General features: G+C 37.9%; 2 protein-coding genes and 1 long non-coding RNA gene across 3 annotated transcripts; 2 read left to right on the top strand and 1 right to left on the bottom strand.

Annotated features, from left to right (window-relative positions):
• Positions 1-6: 6 nt before the first annotated feature.
• Positions 7-10000, top strand: NADK (NAD kinase). Its single transcript, XM_010722817.3, has 10 exons — positions 7-152; positions 1292-1421; positions 1948-2056; positions 2295-2380; positions 2686-2788; positions 3563-3714; positions 4244-4343; positions 4985-5142; positions 5636-5718; positions 6605-10000. Exons 1-10 carry the CDS (start codon positions 97-99, stop codon positions 6750-6752), a joined length of 1125 nt encoding a protein of 374 aa, XP_010721119.1. The 5' UTR covers positions 7-96; the 3' UTR covers positions 6753-10000.
• A 1303-nt stretch (positions 10001-11303) lies between these two features.
• Positions 11304-18851, bottom strand: LOC100550667. Its single transcript, XM_003212215.4, has 8 exons — positions 18753-18851; positions 17634-17787; positions 16211-16356; positions 14728-14904; positions 14379-14492; positions 13758-13844; positions 12594-12741; positions 11304-12181 (listed from the first exon to the last, which is right to left on the bottom strand). Exons 3-8 carry the CDS (start codon positions 16268-16270, stop codon positions 12150-12152), a joined length of 618 nt encoding a protein of 205 aa, XP_003212263.1. The 5' UTR covers positions 16271-16356; positions 17634-17787; positions 18753-18851; the 3' UTR covers positions 11304-12149.
• LOC116217411 lies at positions 14912-15871 on the top strand. The gene is made up of 3 exons (XR_004161922.1): positions 14912-15000; positions 15572-15673; positions 15781-15871. It is a non-coding gene; the product is annotated as an uncharacterized LOC116217411 (long non-coding RNA).
• Positions 18852-18857: the final 6 nt, after the last annotated feature.

The raw sequence follows: 18857 nt of genomic DNA on the forward strand, positions 1-18857 counted from the left end.
TTTTTTTGAGGTAGAAGTTTCTTAAGAATCGATAAAAACCTCAGCACAGCCTGTTTTTTTGGAGCTGTTGCATTTGCCTGACTTCTGGAAACGAACATGAAGGTCTTAAAGCATGTTATGAATAATTTTTCAATTAGAACTACATGGAATTGGTGAGTACAGCTGAAGTATGCAGATTGTCTTTTTGGTTTGAAGAAAATCTGTTAGTTCCGGGCTCATTAGGTGAAAAGCAATGCTGCAATCTTTAGTTCTCAGCCAGCTTTTACAAGGCAGCCTGATTGTGCTGAAATGTATTTTCGGGGTGGTTTCTATGCACGTGTTTTTTGCCTTTGAGCAGTATTTAGATTTGAGGAATTTGATCTTATAAAATAAATGTTTTTTGAACAAAATTATGCTAGTCTATAGTTTCTGCTCTATGTAGAATGTGAACATTTTTCATAGAAGTAAAATGAGCAGGTTATTCCACCTGTGTTATCATCATCTGTTTTACATTAACTCTTGAAGCAATAAATCCAAATCTCTAAATTTGGCTGTTCAGCATGGATACTAATCTACTTTGCTTTACGGATTATATCTGCACCTTATGGAAAAGGATGAGATGTTCATTGTATGCAAAATATAGCAGTAAAATTGTGTAGCTCAGCAGCGGATCCAAATGAAGAAGGAAAATACACCTGTGTGTTCCTAAATGAATGGTGTGTGTTACAGAGCAACATGAAGTTGAATGAGTTTTTATGGTAGGAAGTGTCAGAGTTGCTACAGACTTCCTAGAGTAGAAGTTATGTACAGTTTGTTGTAGCTGTTGAGGCTTCCCTTGAGGATTTAATACAGATATGTGTCTTAATTATTGAAATATTTGCCCTTTTCTGGGGATACTGTAGTTCTGAATTAATTCTTATTTAAAAAAAATGCAATTTGTTCCTGCATCTACAGACTTCAGGCTGTACTGGGAAAACTGTGACTGTATACTGAAATCAGTGAAATCTTAGTGGAGGAAAGTATTTATTGGTTTCATGAGGGGAGAAGGCATCATTACAATTATATCCTTCTCTCTATTGTCTCAGCAGTGTGTGTGATAAGATGTATGTTCTTACCTGGCTAAAATGATGTCAAAGCAAAAGGTAATAACAAATGTTTGAAAATTTACAGGCACTGCAGTACATCTCTGCCCCTTTCAGTTACTCAGTGCTTTTGGTCCTCTGTTTTTCCTTTATAGTGACATTTTCTGATTTAAAAAGATGATAACCTAACAATCCTGAAGATTTGTGTTACACTGTGTTCTCTTCTCTAGGCACATTCAGGATCCAGCAAGCCAGCGGTTGACATGGAACAAACCTCCCAAGAGTGTCCTTGTTATTAAAAAAATACGTGATGCCAGTCTGCTGCAGCCTTTTAAAGAGCTCTGTGTGTATCTTACTGAGGTAACAGAATCTAAATTGAGGGGTTTTTTTAACCATGCTGAGAAATCTTATATCTAAGTTATTTTCAGTTATTGATTCTGTTAAACGTGAATTACATAGTGCAGACAAATCATTAGCACAAACTTTATTGCACTGGAAGTATTAAAACTTGTTTCAGAGGAACAGTACTTGGAGGGAAAATCAAAATTGTTTCCTTCATACTGTGTGCAGATCTGAATTGTGAGACATAGGACAGAAAATTTAATACTTAGAGCCTCGAGTAAACAGAAATGTTCACTGTATCATGTAATTCCTGTTCCAGAACTGATTTTTATTTATCAGATGGCCTGTGTGTGCTGCACATTTCTGGTTAGAATTAAACCACATGTTGTATGTTAAGAATAATAGTAAAAAAAGCCCTGCAACCCGAAGATGCAGATAAAAATGTGTGTTTTTATTTGTGTTTTTAACTGACTCAAATTATGGAGGGAATCAAATACTTCGATATTTAAGAGATCGTTAACAAGCTCATCTTACCTCCTTTTAGGAGAACAACATGATAGTGTATGTAGAAAAAAAAGTATTGGAAGACCCTGCTATTGCAAATGATGATAATTTTGGACCAGTGAAGAAGAAATTTTGTACCTTTCGAGAAGGTATGGTAACAAATTCTTGAAAATAAAGTTGAGGCATAGCCTTTATTTGTCTTAACATCTCCTTGGTATTGGATCAAGGTTGTGAAACCAATCTGTCTCTTGCAAACTGTTGTTACATCTTACTTGTAGGTTTTTTTACGTTTGTGAGTCAATGCTGGCATGGTGCACATATCTTACATGTGGAATTTGACCTTTGATAGAACGTAATTCAGAACTTGTATTTAAATGTTTCTTCCAGATTATGATGATATCTCCAATCAAATAGACTTTATCATATGCCTGGGAGGAGATGGGACCTTGCTTTATGCTTCTTCGCTCTTCCAGGTTGGTCTTTTTTAGAAATAGGCTTAAAGGCCTCTTTTCTTTTTTAAAATGTTTGAAGATAATTTTTTCTGTTGTTATCGAGGACTGCATTTGTCCTTCATTGTTGATTCCTTTTTTTAATCAAGCATGTTTTACCCTATACCTTCTGAAAATAGCATGTGTATGAGCTGCTTAATTTAATTATACCATTTGTTTTTATTATGAACAGTTGAAGTTACATTAATAGTCAAAGTATTTACAGGCAATTAGTTGAAGTATGAATTGCTTTTATTCAGTAGCTTTTAAATTCTTTTCTTTATTGATAGGGTAGTGTACCTCCAGTTATGGCTTTTCATCTGGGATCCCTTGGATTTCTTACTCCATTTAATTTTGAGAATTTTCAGTCCCAAGTCACTCAGGTTATAGAAGGTAAATTTAAGGAGACATGGTGTGGTCTTTCTTTTTGTTACATTTTCTGTAGCTTTTTCCAAGACTGGTTAATTTTCTTAACCAACTCATTTAGGTAGTCCCATAGTCACAATCAACTTACACTAAACTAACAAAAGCATTGTGTTGACCCATTCAATTTCTGCTCTCCATGCTATTTTGTAAAGCAAAATGGATAAGAAATAACTTTGTCCTATGTGGAGTAAGCAAATAACAGAAGACAGCTGTGAAGTGTTTGGTAGTTTGTTCCTCTAAGCAGTGCAGTGCTTGAAGAGTGAAAAGTCAGGCAACACTTGAAACAATTGAAGAAATATTTTGTTTCTTCGGTAGGAGATGGATTTAAATTCAAAGTAAATTTCTGAAAAAGATATATAAAATTCTCACACTGCTGGAATGTTTTCTTTTAATGTGTGTTTGTAATGCACTTATTTTCTCTAAGCTAAGCCTCTGTCTCAGTGAGGATCTTATGAGCCTAAGTGTTTTCTAATCTTGATGATATCCATGTGAAACTTAAATATTCTTTTAATATTGTAAGGAAAGAGAGGAAGATTCAGATTTGACTTGATTTTTGCTCATGAATACTGAAAATCTGTTTCGAGCTTTCCCTAGATATAGACAGTTCTCTTGTGAATGATACTGGGAACATTGCACAGGGGATAGGTGAATGGTATTTCATACAGATTGGTAGTCATTACCATTTTATTTACTATAGTAGCATATCATTCTTGTGTACTTTCTCCTGTATTTCAATTCTAGGCAATGCAGCTCTTGTTCTGCGAAGCAGGTTGAAAGTGAAAGTGGTAAAAGAGCACAGAGAGAAGCTGACGGTACAGAATGGCATAGAAGAAAATGGAGTAGTGCCTACAAATATAGAGAAAGAAGTGGGCAAGCAAATTATGCAATATCAGGTCAGTGTTCCAAAAAACTAAAACCCCAAAAAACCCCTAATATATGCTTTGTAATTTGCTGAATATGTGTTTTGTTATCACTTTACTATTTTCATTACATTAGCCCAGTAGTGTGGGAGAGATATACCATATTGATATAGTACACAATATCTGCACTAAGTAATGAGAAAATGATGCACCTCATTACTTTCTGCAGCCATAAATGCTAATATTGTCATTTCCTACATTGATATTTTACTTCTACTTTGTAAATAAATATGTAGCTCTGAAATGGAATGCCTTAAAGGTTTTAGAAGCAGAAAGGAAAACCCCACACATTGCTAGTAACTATTTGCTGCTAATACCTATTAATTCTTAACATCCCATAATTAGATAAATAAAAATCCTTCAACTGACAACAAAATTGTAAAGAGCCTAATTTGGCAGGTACTAAATCAGGATGAATTTTTCCAAGATCTGGAAAGCATGTTTCTGCTTATCATTTAATCCATTCCCAAGTCAACAGTGGTGATATTTGATGTTATGGCAGGTCCTAAATGAAGTTGTGGTGGATCGTGGTCCTTCTTCTTACCTTTCCAATGTAGATGTCTTTCTAGATGGACACCTGATAACAACAGTGCAAGGAGATGGTGAGTTTGCTTCTTGAGCTAAACTGCTTCTCACTTCATTTGTAGGCTGCTGTAATTATTACTGAATGCTGATTTTTTTTTTTTCACGTGGAAACTAAATCTCAAGCTTGAGTTCACTGGTGACAGAAAATAATGTTGCAAAGAATAAGTAAGGTCTTGCATTGTGGAATGCATAAGTTATCAAGGAAGAATTCAGTGTTGCAAGCTTTCTGTTAATGGACTCATGAAGGCAAGTGGCAGCTTCTTTGGGTATAATGTGTTAGATGAAGAATAAGAAATAACTCAGAAGATATCTGGAATTTGTTGAATGACTAAGATCTTCTAAGAGATACAATACAGAAGTTCATCTTAAAAGCTCTTGACCTGTAATTCTTACAGACAAATGAATGTTTCTGTTACAAAAAAGTGTAACCTGAGGTTTAGAAGTTTATGCAACTTATGTGAGCTTATAGGACAAATATACCAGGCCAGGATTAGAAGAGCTTCTGATTTGTGTGCTTCACAGAAGAGCTGTAGGTTAATACAAGCTGATGTAGTCTCTGCTTCATTTTTATTAGCAGTCGTGTTTCTTAGATTTTTTTTCCAAAATAACAGCACTGGTTCTAATGTTAAACTAAGTGAACTTTTTGCTTCTTTCGCAGGAGTCATTGTCTCCACACCGACTGGTAGCACTGCATACGCAGCTGCTGCAGGAGCTTCTATGATTCATCCAAATGTTCCTGCAATAATGATCACCCCGATCTGCCCTCATTCATTGTCTTTCAGACCTATTGTTGTTCCTGCTGGAGTGGAACTCAAGGTTAGCTTTTATTAGTTCTTTTCAAATTAAAAACTTCTGTAATAACCGTGCAAATCTGACCAAAACAGAAGAGTTTAGGAACTGCTGTGTATCTCCTGCATTCTTTCATTTGGACCAGATCAAGTCTGGGTGAAGAATAGGTCTTCGCTTAGAATAATATGCCTGGTAGTAGAAGACTTCACATTGCTTTCTGTTGTGTAAACTTCTGCAAATTTGAAGTATGTTTGTATTCTGACAAAGAAAATACTCCATCATTTTTGCTAAAGTGCATGTAAACTCAGTAGAATTTGAGTGAAATTACTTTCAACAACAAATATTCCAGATTTTGAGTAAATTATTAAAGATATCTAAGACTCACTGATTGTTTTTGTTAAGGCTGTCTTGTAGGAGGGGAAAAAAAAGCCTGTAAAACCTGAATATGGAATTGACTTAATGTAAACTCTGTATTCAGAAATATAGATTTAGGAGCTGAAGTTCAGTTTTTCTCTTTCAGATTATGCTCTCTCCGGATGCCAGGAATACAGCGTGGGTTTCATTTGATGGAAGGAAGAGACAGGAAATATGCCATGGAGACAGGTAAGATCTTTCTAGATTGTAGCATTTCTTTAGAAGTGCAAGAAGTACTGATTCATACACTTCTCTCAAAACTGTGCTGTTTAATTTCTTCTGTTTTTTTAGGTCTTTGAAAGCAAATGAATTAGTAAGACTAAAGCATGTAAACACTGAATACTTGGCAAGGAGGATGGACATCTTCAGAAATTTCTGTAAATTTGTCTAGCAGGTCTTAGCTTAAGATGTAAACTAGCAAGTGTTGTGTATAAGCAGTGGCTTTGAATGATGCCACATGGCTTAAGCCATGTTAACTTAGTGAATGGCGGTGGCCTCTTGCAGTTCTATTAATCTGGAGTGAGCAGAGTGCAATTTTTATGTGAAAAATATGGTGACTCATTGCACAGGGAGGTGGTTTAAGGCCTCTGTGACATGAGAGATAGACTTGCTGTTTGGGATATTTTTTTTCTTCCTGGTTGACACTCTGTCTTGAATTGATTAAAAGATCTGTAGAATAGATCTGGAGACTGATGGGGCTTCAGGCATCACATTTGGCATTTGGTCCTTTGTTAGAGGCAAGACTTCTTAGTCATGTTGCATATTGCTGAAACTTGAACTTTCAAGGCCAAGGTGGTGGCTTAAATGTTCCCTTGCCCCAGTGCTGAGTGTGTGAAGGCCATGCAGGATGTCACGGAGTGGGTTCTCACTGTATCAAAAACCTATTGTCCACACTGTTGTTTTATTGCTTGTTTACACTCAGTTTAGATGTGCATGTAAACTTGGTTTCTGATTTCACCCAGTTTGCTGAACGTAGCACTAGGTTGGCTAGTGAAGAAGAGAGAGAGAGAGAGAGAGAGATTACAATGCTGTTTGTTGCCATTGACTGACCTGAGCTATTCCTGTGTTGTTGCAGTATTAGCATCACTACCTCTTGCTATCCCCTTCCTTCGATCTGTTTCCGAGATCCTGTGAGCGACTGGTTTGAAAGCTTGGCTGAGTGTTTACACTGGAATGTTCGGAAGAAGCAAAATAACTTTGCTGTTGAAGAAGAAGAATTTTGAGTGTCTACATCTAATGACTCATGGGAATGGAAAGTGGCAGTATCCCTTCTATATGCTTGATTTGTTTTGTTTTATAAGTTTTTGCTAACAGGTGTGGTTGCCATCTCAGACACACATACAGTGATATACTTTATATCAGTCTGATCTGCTGATGGTTGGAAATTATTTTGCTACTTCCTATCCAGCAGGAATAGAATGGAATAAGTGAGGTTATGATTGTTGTAATCCAGTTTGAATTTTCTTTAAATGAGCAGTTGTGAAATGGTTTATTTCTGATTGGTATTGACTGCATCTGTAGATTTGATTGTAACATATAACTTACCACTAATGTGGTAGGCTGTATGTGGATATGTAATAGAAAAATGGCAGTAGGAAAGAGGCATTAAAATAGTCTGTTTACTTTGGTATGTATGTAATTCCATTTGTTAAGAATTCCATGCACGTGAAGGCTCTACAGAAATTGGCTTTAAAAAAGAAGTGCTTTACTTTTTTATCTGGCTTAAATACAACTTGCCCAGAACACCTCTCCATCAAAACAGTGCTTAACATACTTTCTTCTTACTTGCAAGTGTGACAAAAACTGTGAATAAGGAACACCTATCAGGAATGTTTTTATTAATAGATGAAACTAGAAAAAAAAGATTTATATAAGATAGATATCTATCTTGTGTCCAAGAAGAATGTTTTTTGAGTAGATGGAACTAGGGAAAATAACTCCAGACATTTATATATATATCAATAACACATGTGCAAACACATGCATACGCACAGTGCCCATTTGTCTGAACAGTGTTTGACCCTTTGCTGTCATCACTGTGTAAATGTGCACCAACGAACAGCATGGACAAGCATTTAGCTTGAGCTGAGTTGATTATTTCAGTCATCTTCACTTTTCTTGCTGAGCTTGTTTGTAGCTCTGCAGTTCCTGTTAGGGGGAAACATTAGCGTGCTTATTTTTGTTTGATGCTCTGGAACAAATGGTAACATTAGGGGCTGTATAATAATAGTGATAAAAAATAAAATAGTAGTGAAAAAAGCTCTAGATATTTGAGAGGAATCTGGAATACTGTATTGCCTAGTGCTGCTGTTGTCTTGAAGACAACAGTGTCCTGTACTAGGCCCTGAATGCCCTCAAATTCCACAGGTATTTTCTAGTTCTGGGTGCTGAGTAATACAGTAAGGGATACTGCATTGGTAGGCTGATAAATGGGAGGACACATTCCCAGCAGAGTAACAATGGTGCCTTCAGCACACTCAAGATATTCTAAGTCTCATATGTACTTTTTTAAGATGCTTTCAAATGTTTCTAACTTCTCTATGTACATATTTTATTGTATGTGCTTTTATGAAAAAGAACAACAACAACCTAGTTTGGGAAAAAAAAAAAAGAAGGGTTTGTACTGTAATTTAACTGAAAAAATCAAACCCAAGTATAATGTTTACATTTATGTTCTCTGTGGTGCAGTCTCATGGTCACACTATCCAAACTTCAGCATTTTTGCGTTGTTGCTGCATTGGCCATTAAAGGAATGGACGTGATCAGTTGAATTTAAGCCTGTGTCATTGTACTGTGGAAGAGGTAATTTCTTACTGAACAAGGTGGGATTTCCTTGAAAGTGGAGCGAGAAGCAATGATAACTTTTCATGATTGTTTTACGTTGTACACGTGGTCCAAAGTGGTAGTGGGAAATGCATTAATTCCCAAACTCTGCCTAACGTGCTGTGCTCTGATGGTTCCAATAATGTCTCTTATGTTTTGGATGCTGCCCTTAGTCTGTCTAACTTTATTAACCGAGATGAGAGCACTTTTCCATAAAAGAGGAGCAAACTCTTAGTTAATGAGAAAAATCACAATGAAATGATGTTAATATAAATTCAGTTTGTAAATTTTGTAGAATAGAATATTGGTTTACTTTGGTCTAAACAGAAGAATTTTGTGATAACTTGGAGAATGTCAAGATTAGCTTCTGACATTTATCTTTCACTTGAATCTGCAGTAATTGTTTTATCACTGTTTTGATGCTGCTTACGGGTTTTCTAGGTGGGGTATTCAGTTATTAAAAAGCTGTTTACTTTTTGAGCTGTGGAATCATCAAATTTTTTGCTTTGAAACTATTATTTAATCATGCAATAACTGAGAGGAGGAACAGGGTATAGTGGCTATAAAAATCTATTGTTTAATGAAAATTGAGCAGAATACCAGGCACACGAGGAAGGTGGAAATCATTTGGTAAAGGTGAGGTAAAATTAACGAGCCTTATCTATCTTATTTTTTTGTAAAGATGAAACTATATTCAGCACTTTTCATTTATGCTTTTATAATAGTAAAGCTTTCATAGATTAAACTGCAGAACTTTAATTTGCAGAGTGCACGTTCATGAAATGTAAACAAAACTTAGCTAACTACTTTCTCTAAATTAGATCTGCTGGAGTTGTCCTTAAATTTATCACGTACTGCAATTGAATTGCTGGCTTTGAGGCTTCTGCAGTTTTGCTTATACAACTTTTCCTGCTTGGTAACAATGTTACTTGGATCACTGCTCAGCCTAGTAGAGCTACAGTCACTGACTACAGGAAAGTAAGTCATGAGATGGCCTCAGTCTTTTGCTTTTTCTTCAGGAAAACACCTTTGATTATAATTATGCTAGCTTCATATAAAAACACAGAAGAAATTGTGTTAATATATTACAACTTATCTAACTGTACAAAGTCCCTTTTCAAGGCCCTTAATCTGCGAACCAGCAATTTGCAAGCAGGCTAGTAAAGTTTGATCATCACTCAAGGATTTTGCATTATTTAACTGCTTCCAGTGTGGGTATTGTGTTCTAACTACATCTGAATGTGATAAAAGCTCTAATGCAGACTTGGTAATATTGGCAATAAGAGTAGCTTACTGAACTTGTTTAAACTGTGCTAGTAAAACAGAGTTTTGCTGATTATGAACGGTATTTCTAATATAAGGGTTGGAAATATCACTGTACCTATAAACCCTTTCCAGACTACAAAGGGCCAAAATAGAAGCTTGGAAATTGATGTGTTTAAAAAACAACAGCAACAAAAAAGTCACTCTCCATTAGACTTTAAGAAGCTATTAAAAACCAACGTAGTACGGTGTAAAGCAGAGTGTACTTAATTTTTAAGAGGAAAAATTCTGTTACATATTGTTAATGCTTTGAAACTTGTTTTAAATATTGCTGAAAACAAATATTTTTCAATCCTTTCAATAAAATCTTTTTTGTAAAGTTGAATTTGTTTAACAGCATTTTGACTTTTGAGGATAATAAGTTAGGTATACACAATTACTTCCTTGGAAGGCAAATATTCAGTGTGGGGATTTGATGCATTGTCTCATGGGACAGTAGCTTCTGTTTTCTAGAAATGTATGTAAGGCTGTTGTGATTGTGTATGTCTGATGCAAGTCTCTTCCCAAAAGTTTCAAAATAAAAGCTTCTGGATTTGCTGTGCAAGTTTAAAAAATAAATAAAATCTTCCCTACAGCTAATTGGGCTTCGTTAACTAGTTTTATGAAGGTCCAAAAGTAGAAAAGTGAGTGAGGAAATAAACATGGGCAATAATCTGAAGTAATCTCAGATATTTGGATAGATAATAAACTCGAGTGAAATTGTAGTTTAAATACCCATTCTATCCTCTCCTTTGCATGCTGTGACCAAGTTCCAGACACTTTTACCATAAAACTTATGGCTAACGATTATGATTAAATGTCCTTTCACGATGTCATAATGTAATCTGTAACCTATTCCAACAACTGATGCATGCCAAATGATTGAAAAATGATATCATATAGAGGTAAGTATAGCAGCTTTTAAATGGAATTTATTTGCTACTTGAGGTGCTTTAGCAAGAGTTTTCCATCTTATGCTTGGCTAGTTACAAGCTCTTCCAGTCCATAGCCAAAAAGATAACCCAGCATTTCTGCGACAGTGGCACTCTATTGTCTATGCAGGAGGCAGGGAAATAGTAGTGCCAGTATTTTGCTATGAGGACAAAAAAAAGCATGGTACAAGCCTTCTTTTTTTCAGGTAATTTTGGCCAAGAAAAGACCTTCTGCAAAAAATAAGTATTCCCTTATTGCTACTGCTCTGGGCAAGACCTGCTGCGTGCTGGCTTATTGTAGAAAAGTACTGAATATGCTTAATTGTTTTCCTCCATTTCAGCAACAATACATAGTCACATTTGGACTTGTGGAATGAAGTCACAGTCATCAGCTGGTGCTCTCGTGCTTTCTCTTGAAAGTGCCAGCTGTATGCAGCCTGACCATAGACGATTAACCTCTTCATGTCTCCGCTGTGCTGCCTATAAAATGTATTTTTGGTCAGTATTTTTCTCATCCTAGTCTCAATTCTTTATACAAGTCTTGAGATCCTCCCTACAAATTTCCCTACGAAGCTACAACAAACTATTTCAGCTACTTCATCCAGTGTGGTTCACAGCACTCAGGAGTCGCCGTTTCAAGTTCTTCCATCTTCAGTTTGTAAGGCAGCTTCCCATTGAGCTCATCTCATTAATTTAAGAAAAAATAACCCATGCCCAAACTGTGTTTAAACTTTATTAAAAAATACATAACCAGTAGCTAAAGGTTCCAATCAGTAAAATACCAAACTTTTTAAATTGCAAGAGTAGAGACTTATTTCAACAGTCACCTTTGTGTGTGAAATGGCACACTGGTTAGATACGCTGGAGGGCATGAAATGACCTTGTGTAGATTTCATGTGGAGCTGAGATTTAAAAAAACATTATGAAGTATTCTTAAGTCAGAGCAGGGACAAGAGCTCTAGCTATTATGTTGGGGATAAGCAATCACACAGACACAGTGGATATCAAAGAATACAGCTGTTGTCTAAACAGCTCACGGAAGTCATACATGAACTGCAGAACAGAAAGCATGTACTGTGGAGCTCTTAGCACCTCTGCTCAGTGACAGGTCTGAGTTGAGAAATGGAGGCAGGGCACTCCACTTCTAGCCTCAGTAAGTAAAGACTGGCGTGCAAATTATCTTATGTTGGAGCATCAACAAAATGAGCATTTATATTAATGATGTGCCCCACTCACATGTGTGTTGTGAACCTCCCACAGTTCAAAGCAACATCAGGAACGTGAGTGAAAGCTGCAATGTCCTGTCAGCAGAACCCACTGAGTGTGAGAGGATTACTCTTGTTTTCATGAGCATACTTTGCTTTATAAGCCGTTACCAGCTGCACTGCTGTAATCCCATAGCACAAAACAAGCTAAGAAATGTGAAGTCACTTTTCAAAGCAAATTCTTCTGTCTTTGTGAAACAGAGCCATTATCTAACATTCCAAATGCATGCACTTGATCAGAACTTCTCAGCTATGCTTTCACTCTGTAAGAGCTGCAGTTAGGATGCAAAGGGGATGCTCAGGATTCGATCCTTCCATAGGAAGAAAACACTGGGAAGAAAGGAAGAGGTAGATCAGTCAAAAACAATGCCTATCAACATTTATGTCCTTCTTTCATAAGATACAGGTAATGTCAGACTGGTGGCTAGCTAGGTCCCTTTATCCCTCTTATTTTAGACACGCAGCATGATAAAGAAGAATTGCATCTATTTTGTATAGAGGAGACTTTTTCCACACAGATCTGTTTTTCTGGATGGCAGCAGTTCTTGTATGGATTTAACAGATATCAATTTTCTTCAAGGAGATATCACACTTATTTGATCCAAGCTGCTGATGGCAATAAAGACCTGCCTTTTATCGTGACTATTCCTAACTGTTTTCCTGGCTTGGCAAGCTCTCTACTTCATTGTGAGTCCAACAGGCCACAGACTTCTTAGTTAAGTTAGCCTTTTTGAGTACTTACTTCTTTCTCTTAGTCCTTGCCCAAAGCCACGGTAGACGTGAATCAATGCCCAAAACAAAACAGATTTTATTGCAACAGAAATGCAAGAGCCAGTAATGAAAGCAGCCTCTAGAGTGTAAGAATTCCCTCTGCCCCACTCTTTTATCACCTGTAGGAAAATAAAGACACAACAATCAAAACCCTGGAACCCATAAAATACAATCAATCTCTAAGTTTCTGGAAGAAGTAATGTGATAAGTGACTGTATTATAGCTTTATCTGATAGAGAGGAGTTTTACTATGTATACCAGTGCCCTCAATTGCTAGGCAGTCTTAGATGTTGCTATTTTCAAATTGCTACGTTATTCTTATCTGTGTTTTCATTCCTAACTGCAATACAAATGTAACCACCAAAGTCAGTGTGTGGTCCTTTTGTGCTTTTCCAAATCAAAGAGGTCTGTAGATAATTGGAAGAACCTTTAATAAAACCACAAGGATTGCAGCCAATGGACTTTTGTCAGTGTCTGGAAGTGAAGTATGAGAAACAAAGTACTGGCTGCTAATAGCATTTGGGCCCTTCCCGTGATGATTAATCAGCTTTACCCTTTCTTCTTCCTTGCCTCTTTTCCCACATGCTATGGGAGTTGTTGGGCTGCTCCAGTGATAAGTGCTTTATCGTTATTATAGTGCCAAAAAATGCTCAAGACTGAGCTTTGATGGGCTTACAGTGTCTCCTGTTTTGCCTACATGAAGATCAGCATCTGGGATATTGTGTAAGATATTCTTTAAAATATGACTTCAGACCCTGCAGCTGGTCAAACAGTGGTACCACTTGAGACTTATTGTGAGGAAGAAGAAACATTTCAGAAGAACTATGTACCTTGTGTTGGAAGATTTTCTTTTCATCTTTCTCTAATCATTCCAGATACTCTGCCAGCTGCAGTGAGTTCCATAGCCTCTCCCTTTAACTAACTAGTTTAGGAGCAACTTGACATGATTCCTGTCTGGAAAGTACATTCCAAAGATGCTGGACATGGCTGCTGCTCTCATCGATTCTAAAATGAACTGCAATGAAGGTGTATGCTCAGGAAAGAGACACCATGTTTTGCACCCAAGGATCCAGTAACAAAGCAGAGGCTTCCAGCCTTGTTCCCCATTATCAAGCAAGTCAGTCTGGTGGATTACCGTGTAAAGCAGGTAGATGAGAAAAACGACTTCAGGTACGTTCTGACACAGAAAAATCCACACTAGAGGCTTCAATTCTTTTAAAATCTGTAAAATAAGACCAGATATGTACAAATCCTTACATTGAACTGAAAATTCTCATTCGTCTTTAAAGAAGTTGCTCCAATAAAGGACCACTCCTTTTTTTGGTGTGGTTCCCAAGGATCTGAGTTCTGTGCAGTCTGTGTCTGTATATCCATCTTCACAGTAATTTGGAGGACAGTTGACAGTTCCACTTAACCTTGTCATAGAGGTAGAAATATTGAAGATACTGTCCTCCTGTCTGTAGTTCCACAGATGTCAAGGACTGAAAATAAAACTATGTCCCTAAAAAAGGAGTAATGATAGCTTGAGGTGGTTCACCTTCACACTCAGGGGACAGACACAGATCTATACTAAACCTTGCTATTGCTGGTGTTCTCGTTTTCTATTGGGATCCATTCTAGATCCCTTCCACTTAGCAATATTATGCAGAAAGGGACAGTTGTGACTTCCTAGCTTGTGATTACTGCTCGAGGGCAGGAACTTCTAGATTCAGAAGGTAATTATCCTTGATAGCATAGCTGTTAGCTTCACACTTACCGCGATGATGCTAACGGTCACTTTCAGGCAAGCCCAGAGAATCCCTGTTGCTGAAATGATGTTATGTAGAAGAGTGATCTCGTGGAGGCTTATCAGCAGAATACACAAGCAGAGCTGAAAGAGAAGAGACAAAGATTTGCTAAAATTTTTAGCGTGAGACTGTATATCTCACCAAAATGCTTGACACCAAAAAACACCTGGAAAATTACCATTATCAGGCTAATCTTACCTAGCTGGTATGATACAGACAGAATTGCTTTAGGAAGTTCTCAGTTCAGTTCAGCTAGCTGTAATTCTAAGATATTCTCAACAGGATGAAAAAATGGAACCTGGAGGAAGAGTTCTATACCTGTGCCTGAAGATCAAAGGTCAGCATGGAAAAACAGAGATTCAGCATGAAGTATTGTGACTGTAGGCTTTCTAGAGCACCACCCACTCGAAAGGCCATCATGCTTTGACTCTGAATAAGGATGATGGCACAGATGACATCAAAGGAGCCAACCAAGAGGATGAGAATGAAGCGGGCCTGATGAGAAAGAGAAATAAGCATGTGACTGGTCATGCTGAAACAGTGATAGTTTCTATCTTTAAATCTTCTAACTGGAAATGAAGGAATAAAAGGGTAAGAAGAACTGAACTACCTATTAATAGCATTTAAAATAAGTAGCAGTTAAACATGACAGTTTGCACACTGTTAAGTGGCAAAAAGCATAGCTTGATTTGATGCAAGCGCTTGGTACTAAGTGTGAACTCACATTAGTTATTTTGGCCTACGTTACCCTCAACGTTAAAGACAGCTGAAGTGGTAAAATGTCCTTCATAGTTATATTGATATGAAAATGTTTAAACTAATAAGCATTATTCTGGCTCAGGAAGCAGAAAAGTTACTGTTATAAGCAGAAGAGTAATCAGTTACTTTTACTAAAATCTCCTTAACAGTGCATCTTCTAGACTAGATTTTGCTGGTTTACTCGTTTATTCTTGTTTAATATATAAACTGAAAGCTAGGACATGTACCTCAAAGTAATTTGCATCTCTAATGCCTGTTCCTTATTGACTGTCAACTCTGTTTGCTGTAGATGTTTAACTAATTGTATAATTATACAATTATCAGCAGTTGAACAGGAAAATTCTGTGTTGCTGTAATCTTCCTATCTTGACTGTAATCCCTTCCACCAAAAAATATTTTTTAGATGACAGGGAAGAAGGAATCTCCTCACATTTGTGATAAGTATGCAAACACGAAGAGGAAGGACTTCTAGAGAAGCACGGCAGGGGAAAGTTTAATTACTAAAGTTAGTACACAGTACATTCCTTCTTTACATTTTGTTATGGAAGATAAACAAATAATCTGGATGGGCAGTACCTGCCTTAACACTGTCTTTTTGTTTCCTTGCATCAGGTTATCACTCTTAGAAACACAGTGTTGCATTTGTGGATGTTATGAGTTGCTAGTGGCTGCATCCTTGCATACAGACCTGACATTCCAGTTCCATTCAGTCGGATTTATGTGACTTTGGGCCAGTTATTTTATAGGTGAAAATCTGATGCAGGGTAAGTAAACTGATGGCAACACATTCTGCAGTAATTCTGTGTAAGTTATGTTATTTGATATTGATGTTACTTTCAGGTACTTGCATAAACAAACCCATAGAACTGCACAGAGGAACAGAACTGTCATTTTGGAGATGTATATTTTGTTATTCAGTGGTAGGAATAATTTGGCCTGATTTTCTCTTTTCAGTGCTCTTAGCACAGGTGCCTTGCCTTTCTAAGATTTTTACATCCAAGATTTAGAGTAAAGCAAAGTTCATTAAAACCAGGAGACTAACCAGGAGTTTTGGCTTTTGCTCAGCAGGAAGAACTGTGAAATTGATAATGGATCGAAACATCACTAGCAGGATGGAAAGAACAAAGACAATGAGCTCCTGGCGGTTCTCCTGCAGGATTCCTCTAGTGACATAGTACACACAGAATACTGGAAAGGAGAAGGAAAAGTCAGTTAGCAGGTGAGCACAGAGTGGTGCTATTTTTCAGTACACTTGATCCTGATGACAAAGTGGAATTATCAAGATTGTGCAACTTAGATTCCTTAATCAAAAGCATATCTTCATTCTCAAAAAGGAGCCTGCATCCGATCCTTCAGATGCTGTGAGTACTCTCTCCTGTGTGCAGCATACAAAGAATGAAATAATTCACTGGACTTTTAAATCACTTCTGAAATAATGGTTTAAAAACAGCAACTATCCAAACTAACCAGCAGCTGTGGTATCTTTTACTGGGTTAGAACTATACTGTTGAATAGTATATTCAAATGAAATTAAGTAACATTATTTTATTAAAGAACTGAAATTACATAATCCTTCAGTAATTCCAGTGACTAGTAAGGAAGGTACTGCTCACACACATACCTCCACAGAATTGTTTTCATGGCTCTGACCCACTGCACAGGGTTTAAAACAACTACCTATAGTCCAGAAAGGAACTGATTCAGGAAAGTTCTGAGGTGATGTATTTATGAAATACATCAAGCTACATACCTTAGTATTCTATTCTGCAACGACCACACACATAAGGAAGAGGCTTTCCTTGCACAAACACAGGCTGTTCCTATCTAGGTCACTCCTGCAAACATTAGCTCATTCTTACCATAGACAAAGTAACAGTTTTTTTCTGTTTTCCCAGAGTTGTACTTCCTGGACTCAGCACATCAGATAATGCAGCTTTGTTAGCCTGGGACGTGGGTCATAAAAGTTTTCAAAGTAACATAATAACTTCAGTTGCTGTAAACAAACTTTAAGTTAAGTTTACTTCCTTTTCTGCTATTATGAAAGTAACTGAGACGAAAATGGTCAGCAAATCAAAGAATGGATCATGTGATTTGGTTTTTTTTGTGTGCTTATGACCTCAGGAAGACCCGAAAGATGTCAGACAGTATTTCCTTGTTTTATAAGTTCAGCTGCTAAAACAGAAGTCTGTACAAATAATTTGGAAACAAACATTTTCCTGACTACTGTTTGCAGAGATGGCACAGGAACATTTCTGAGACAAATAAAGGACATCCCTTTGTTTTCAAGAAGTGAAGGTTTAACAAATTAAATCCAACCTCTTGGAAATAACTTTCTAGTGGACTGTTTGTGCTGACCTAAACCAGAGGTTTGTGGCAGGTGTGCAATTCTCCCTCTGTGCTCATTGCATTCCTTAGTTACTCTTTGGCACTGCTCTGTCTTAAAGCACAGTGGGTATGTTTCTTACCAACTCCAACTAACTGTATAAGGGAAATGGTGAAATCTTCCTCAGTCTGTCGTACGAGCGTCTCTATGGTCAGCCCTATAACACTGAGCAGAGACAGGATGGTCACGCAGAAGTAGATCTTCACAGGAAATGACAGCTCTGAACAAGGCTTGATCTGTAAAGGAAGAGAATGTTTAAACTTGTGATGCTGTTTGACCTGTTTGCTGTCCCTAAGAAATGCATTGAAGCAAATGAGCTGATGGACAACCAGGGCAGGGTTTCCCTGGAAAAGGGGAAGAGAAACATTTTACAATAGAAATGAAACTGCAAAAGTGCTGAGGGAGGGAGAACTCCAACTTCATCTGATAAGTGACCTCAGCCTCGATTTTTTTGGGTTCATCCCTACAAACTGTATTCTGCTTTTCTCACAGCACTCTAACTTCACCTCCTAGAATCAAGTCTGGCAATACCAGGATATAAACCTATCAAAGCAGTAATGTTCAGCAAGTAACCTCCTGGGGACCTGCAGTAAGATTGTTACTTTTAGAAGATCATAGAGAAACAGTCACACTTGAAAGCATACAAAAGATTTGAATGAGATGTTTTTTTCTGTGCAGCCTAAGTCCTGGAGAGAGATGAACTGGCGGTGAATGGCACCACGCTCAGAACGGCTTAGATTTCCCTTGGCAGCGGCACACGGCCCTGGAGAGTCACCTGGAGGCAGAGGTCAGCTACAGCACTGTTACTGCGCTACCATCTTAATTAGTCACGTTGCTGCTGTACAAAACATCCTTATACGCAAAGTCTTTCCACACGCTGCATTGAAAACACGGTTTAATTTAAGCAAAACCAAGTAACTGGAAGTAATTGAGAAAGCGCTGCTTGCTTTGGAGCGAGGCTGGCCTTCAGTCATTGGGGGCAGTGCTTGTTTAGCACCGGGCTTGCTCTGCAGCCATAAACACACGGCAGCAGGTATGAAAAGCAGCCGAGGAACGAGCTCCAGCGAAACCACACGCGGAGGAACCGCGGGTGCCCTTGGGCGCCTCGGTCCGACAGAACGACTGCAATTAACACCGCGACCGCAGGCCGAGCTTCTCCTGCGGGAAGGACCCGACCGCGAGGGACCGCCCGGCTACTCACGGGGCCGCAGGGCGTGGGGACGAGCTCCCGGTGCCGCGGGGTGAGGTTGGGCAGCGCGGGGCCGCTGTAGGGAGAGAGAAGCAAAGCGGCGTCACGGCGGGGCGC

The sequence above is a fragment of the Meleagris gallopavo genome, chromosome 23 (genome assembly GCF_000146605.3).
Source record: "Meleagris gallopavo isolate NT-WF06-2002-E0010 breed Aviagen turkey brand Nicholas breeding stock chromosome 23, Turkey_5.1, whole genome shotgun sequence".
Lineage (NCBI taxonomy): Eukaryota > Metazoa > Chordata > Aves > Galliformes > Phasianidae > Meleagris > Meleagris gallopavo.

Coding starts and splice junctions, on each gene's coding strand:
- NADK (XM_010722817.3), top strand. CDS start 97: ATGAAGGTCTTAAAGCATGTTATGAATAATTTTTCAATTAGAACTACA. Junction 4,344..4,984: donor AACAACAGTGCAAGGAGATG/GTGAGTTTGCTT, acceptor CTTCTTTCGCAG/GAGTCATTGTCTCCACACCG. Junction 5,719..6,604: donor GAAATATGCCATGGAGACAG/GTAAGATCTTTC, acceptor GTGTTGTTGCAG/TATTAGCATCACTACCTCTT.
- LOC100550667 (XM_003212215.4), bottom strand. CDS start 16,270: ATGTTTCGATCCATTATCAATTTCACAGTTCTTCCTGCTGAGCAAAAG. Junction 14,905..16,210: donor AGCAAAAGCCAAAACTCCTG/GTTAGTCTCCTG, acceptor CTTTCTCATCAG/GCCCGCTTCATTCTCATCCT. Junction 13,845..14,378: donor TGACCGTTAGCATCATCGCG/GTAAGTGTGAAG, acceptor CTTATTTTACAG/ATTTTAAAAGAATTGAAGCC.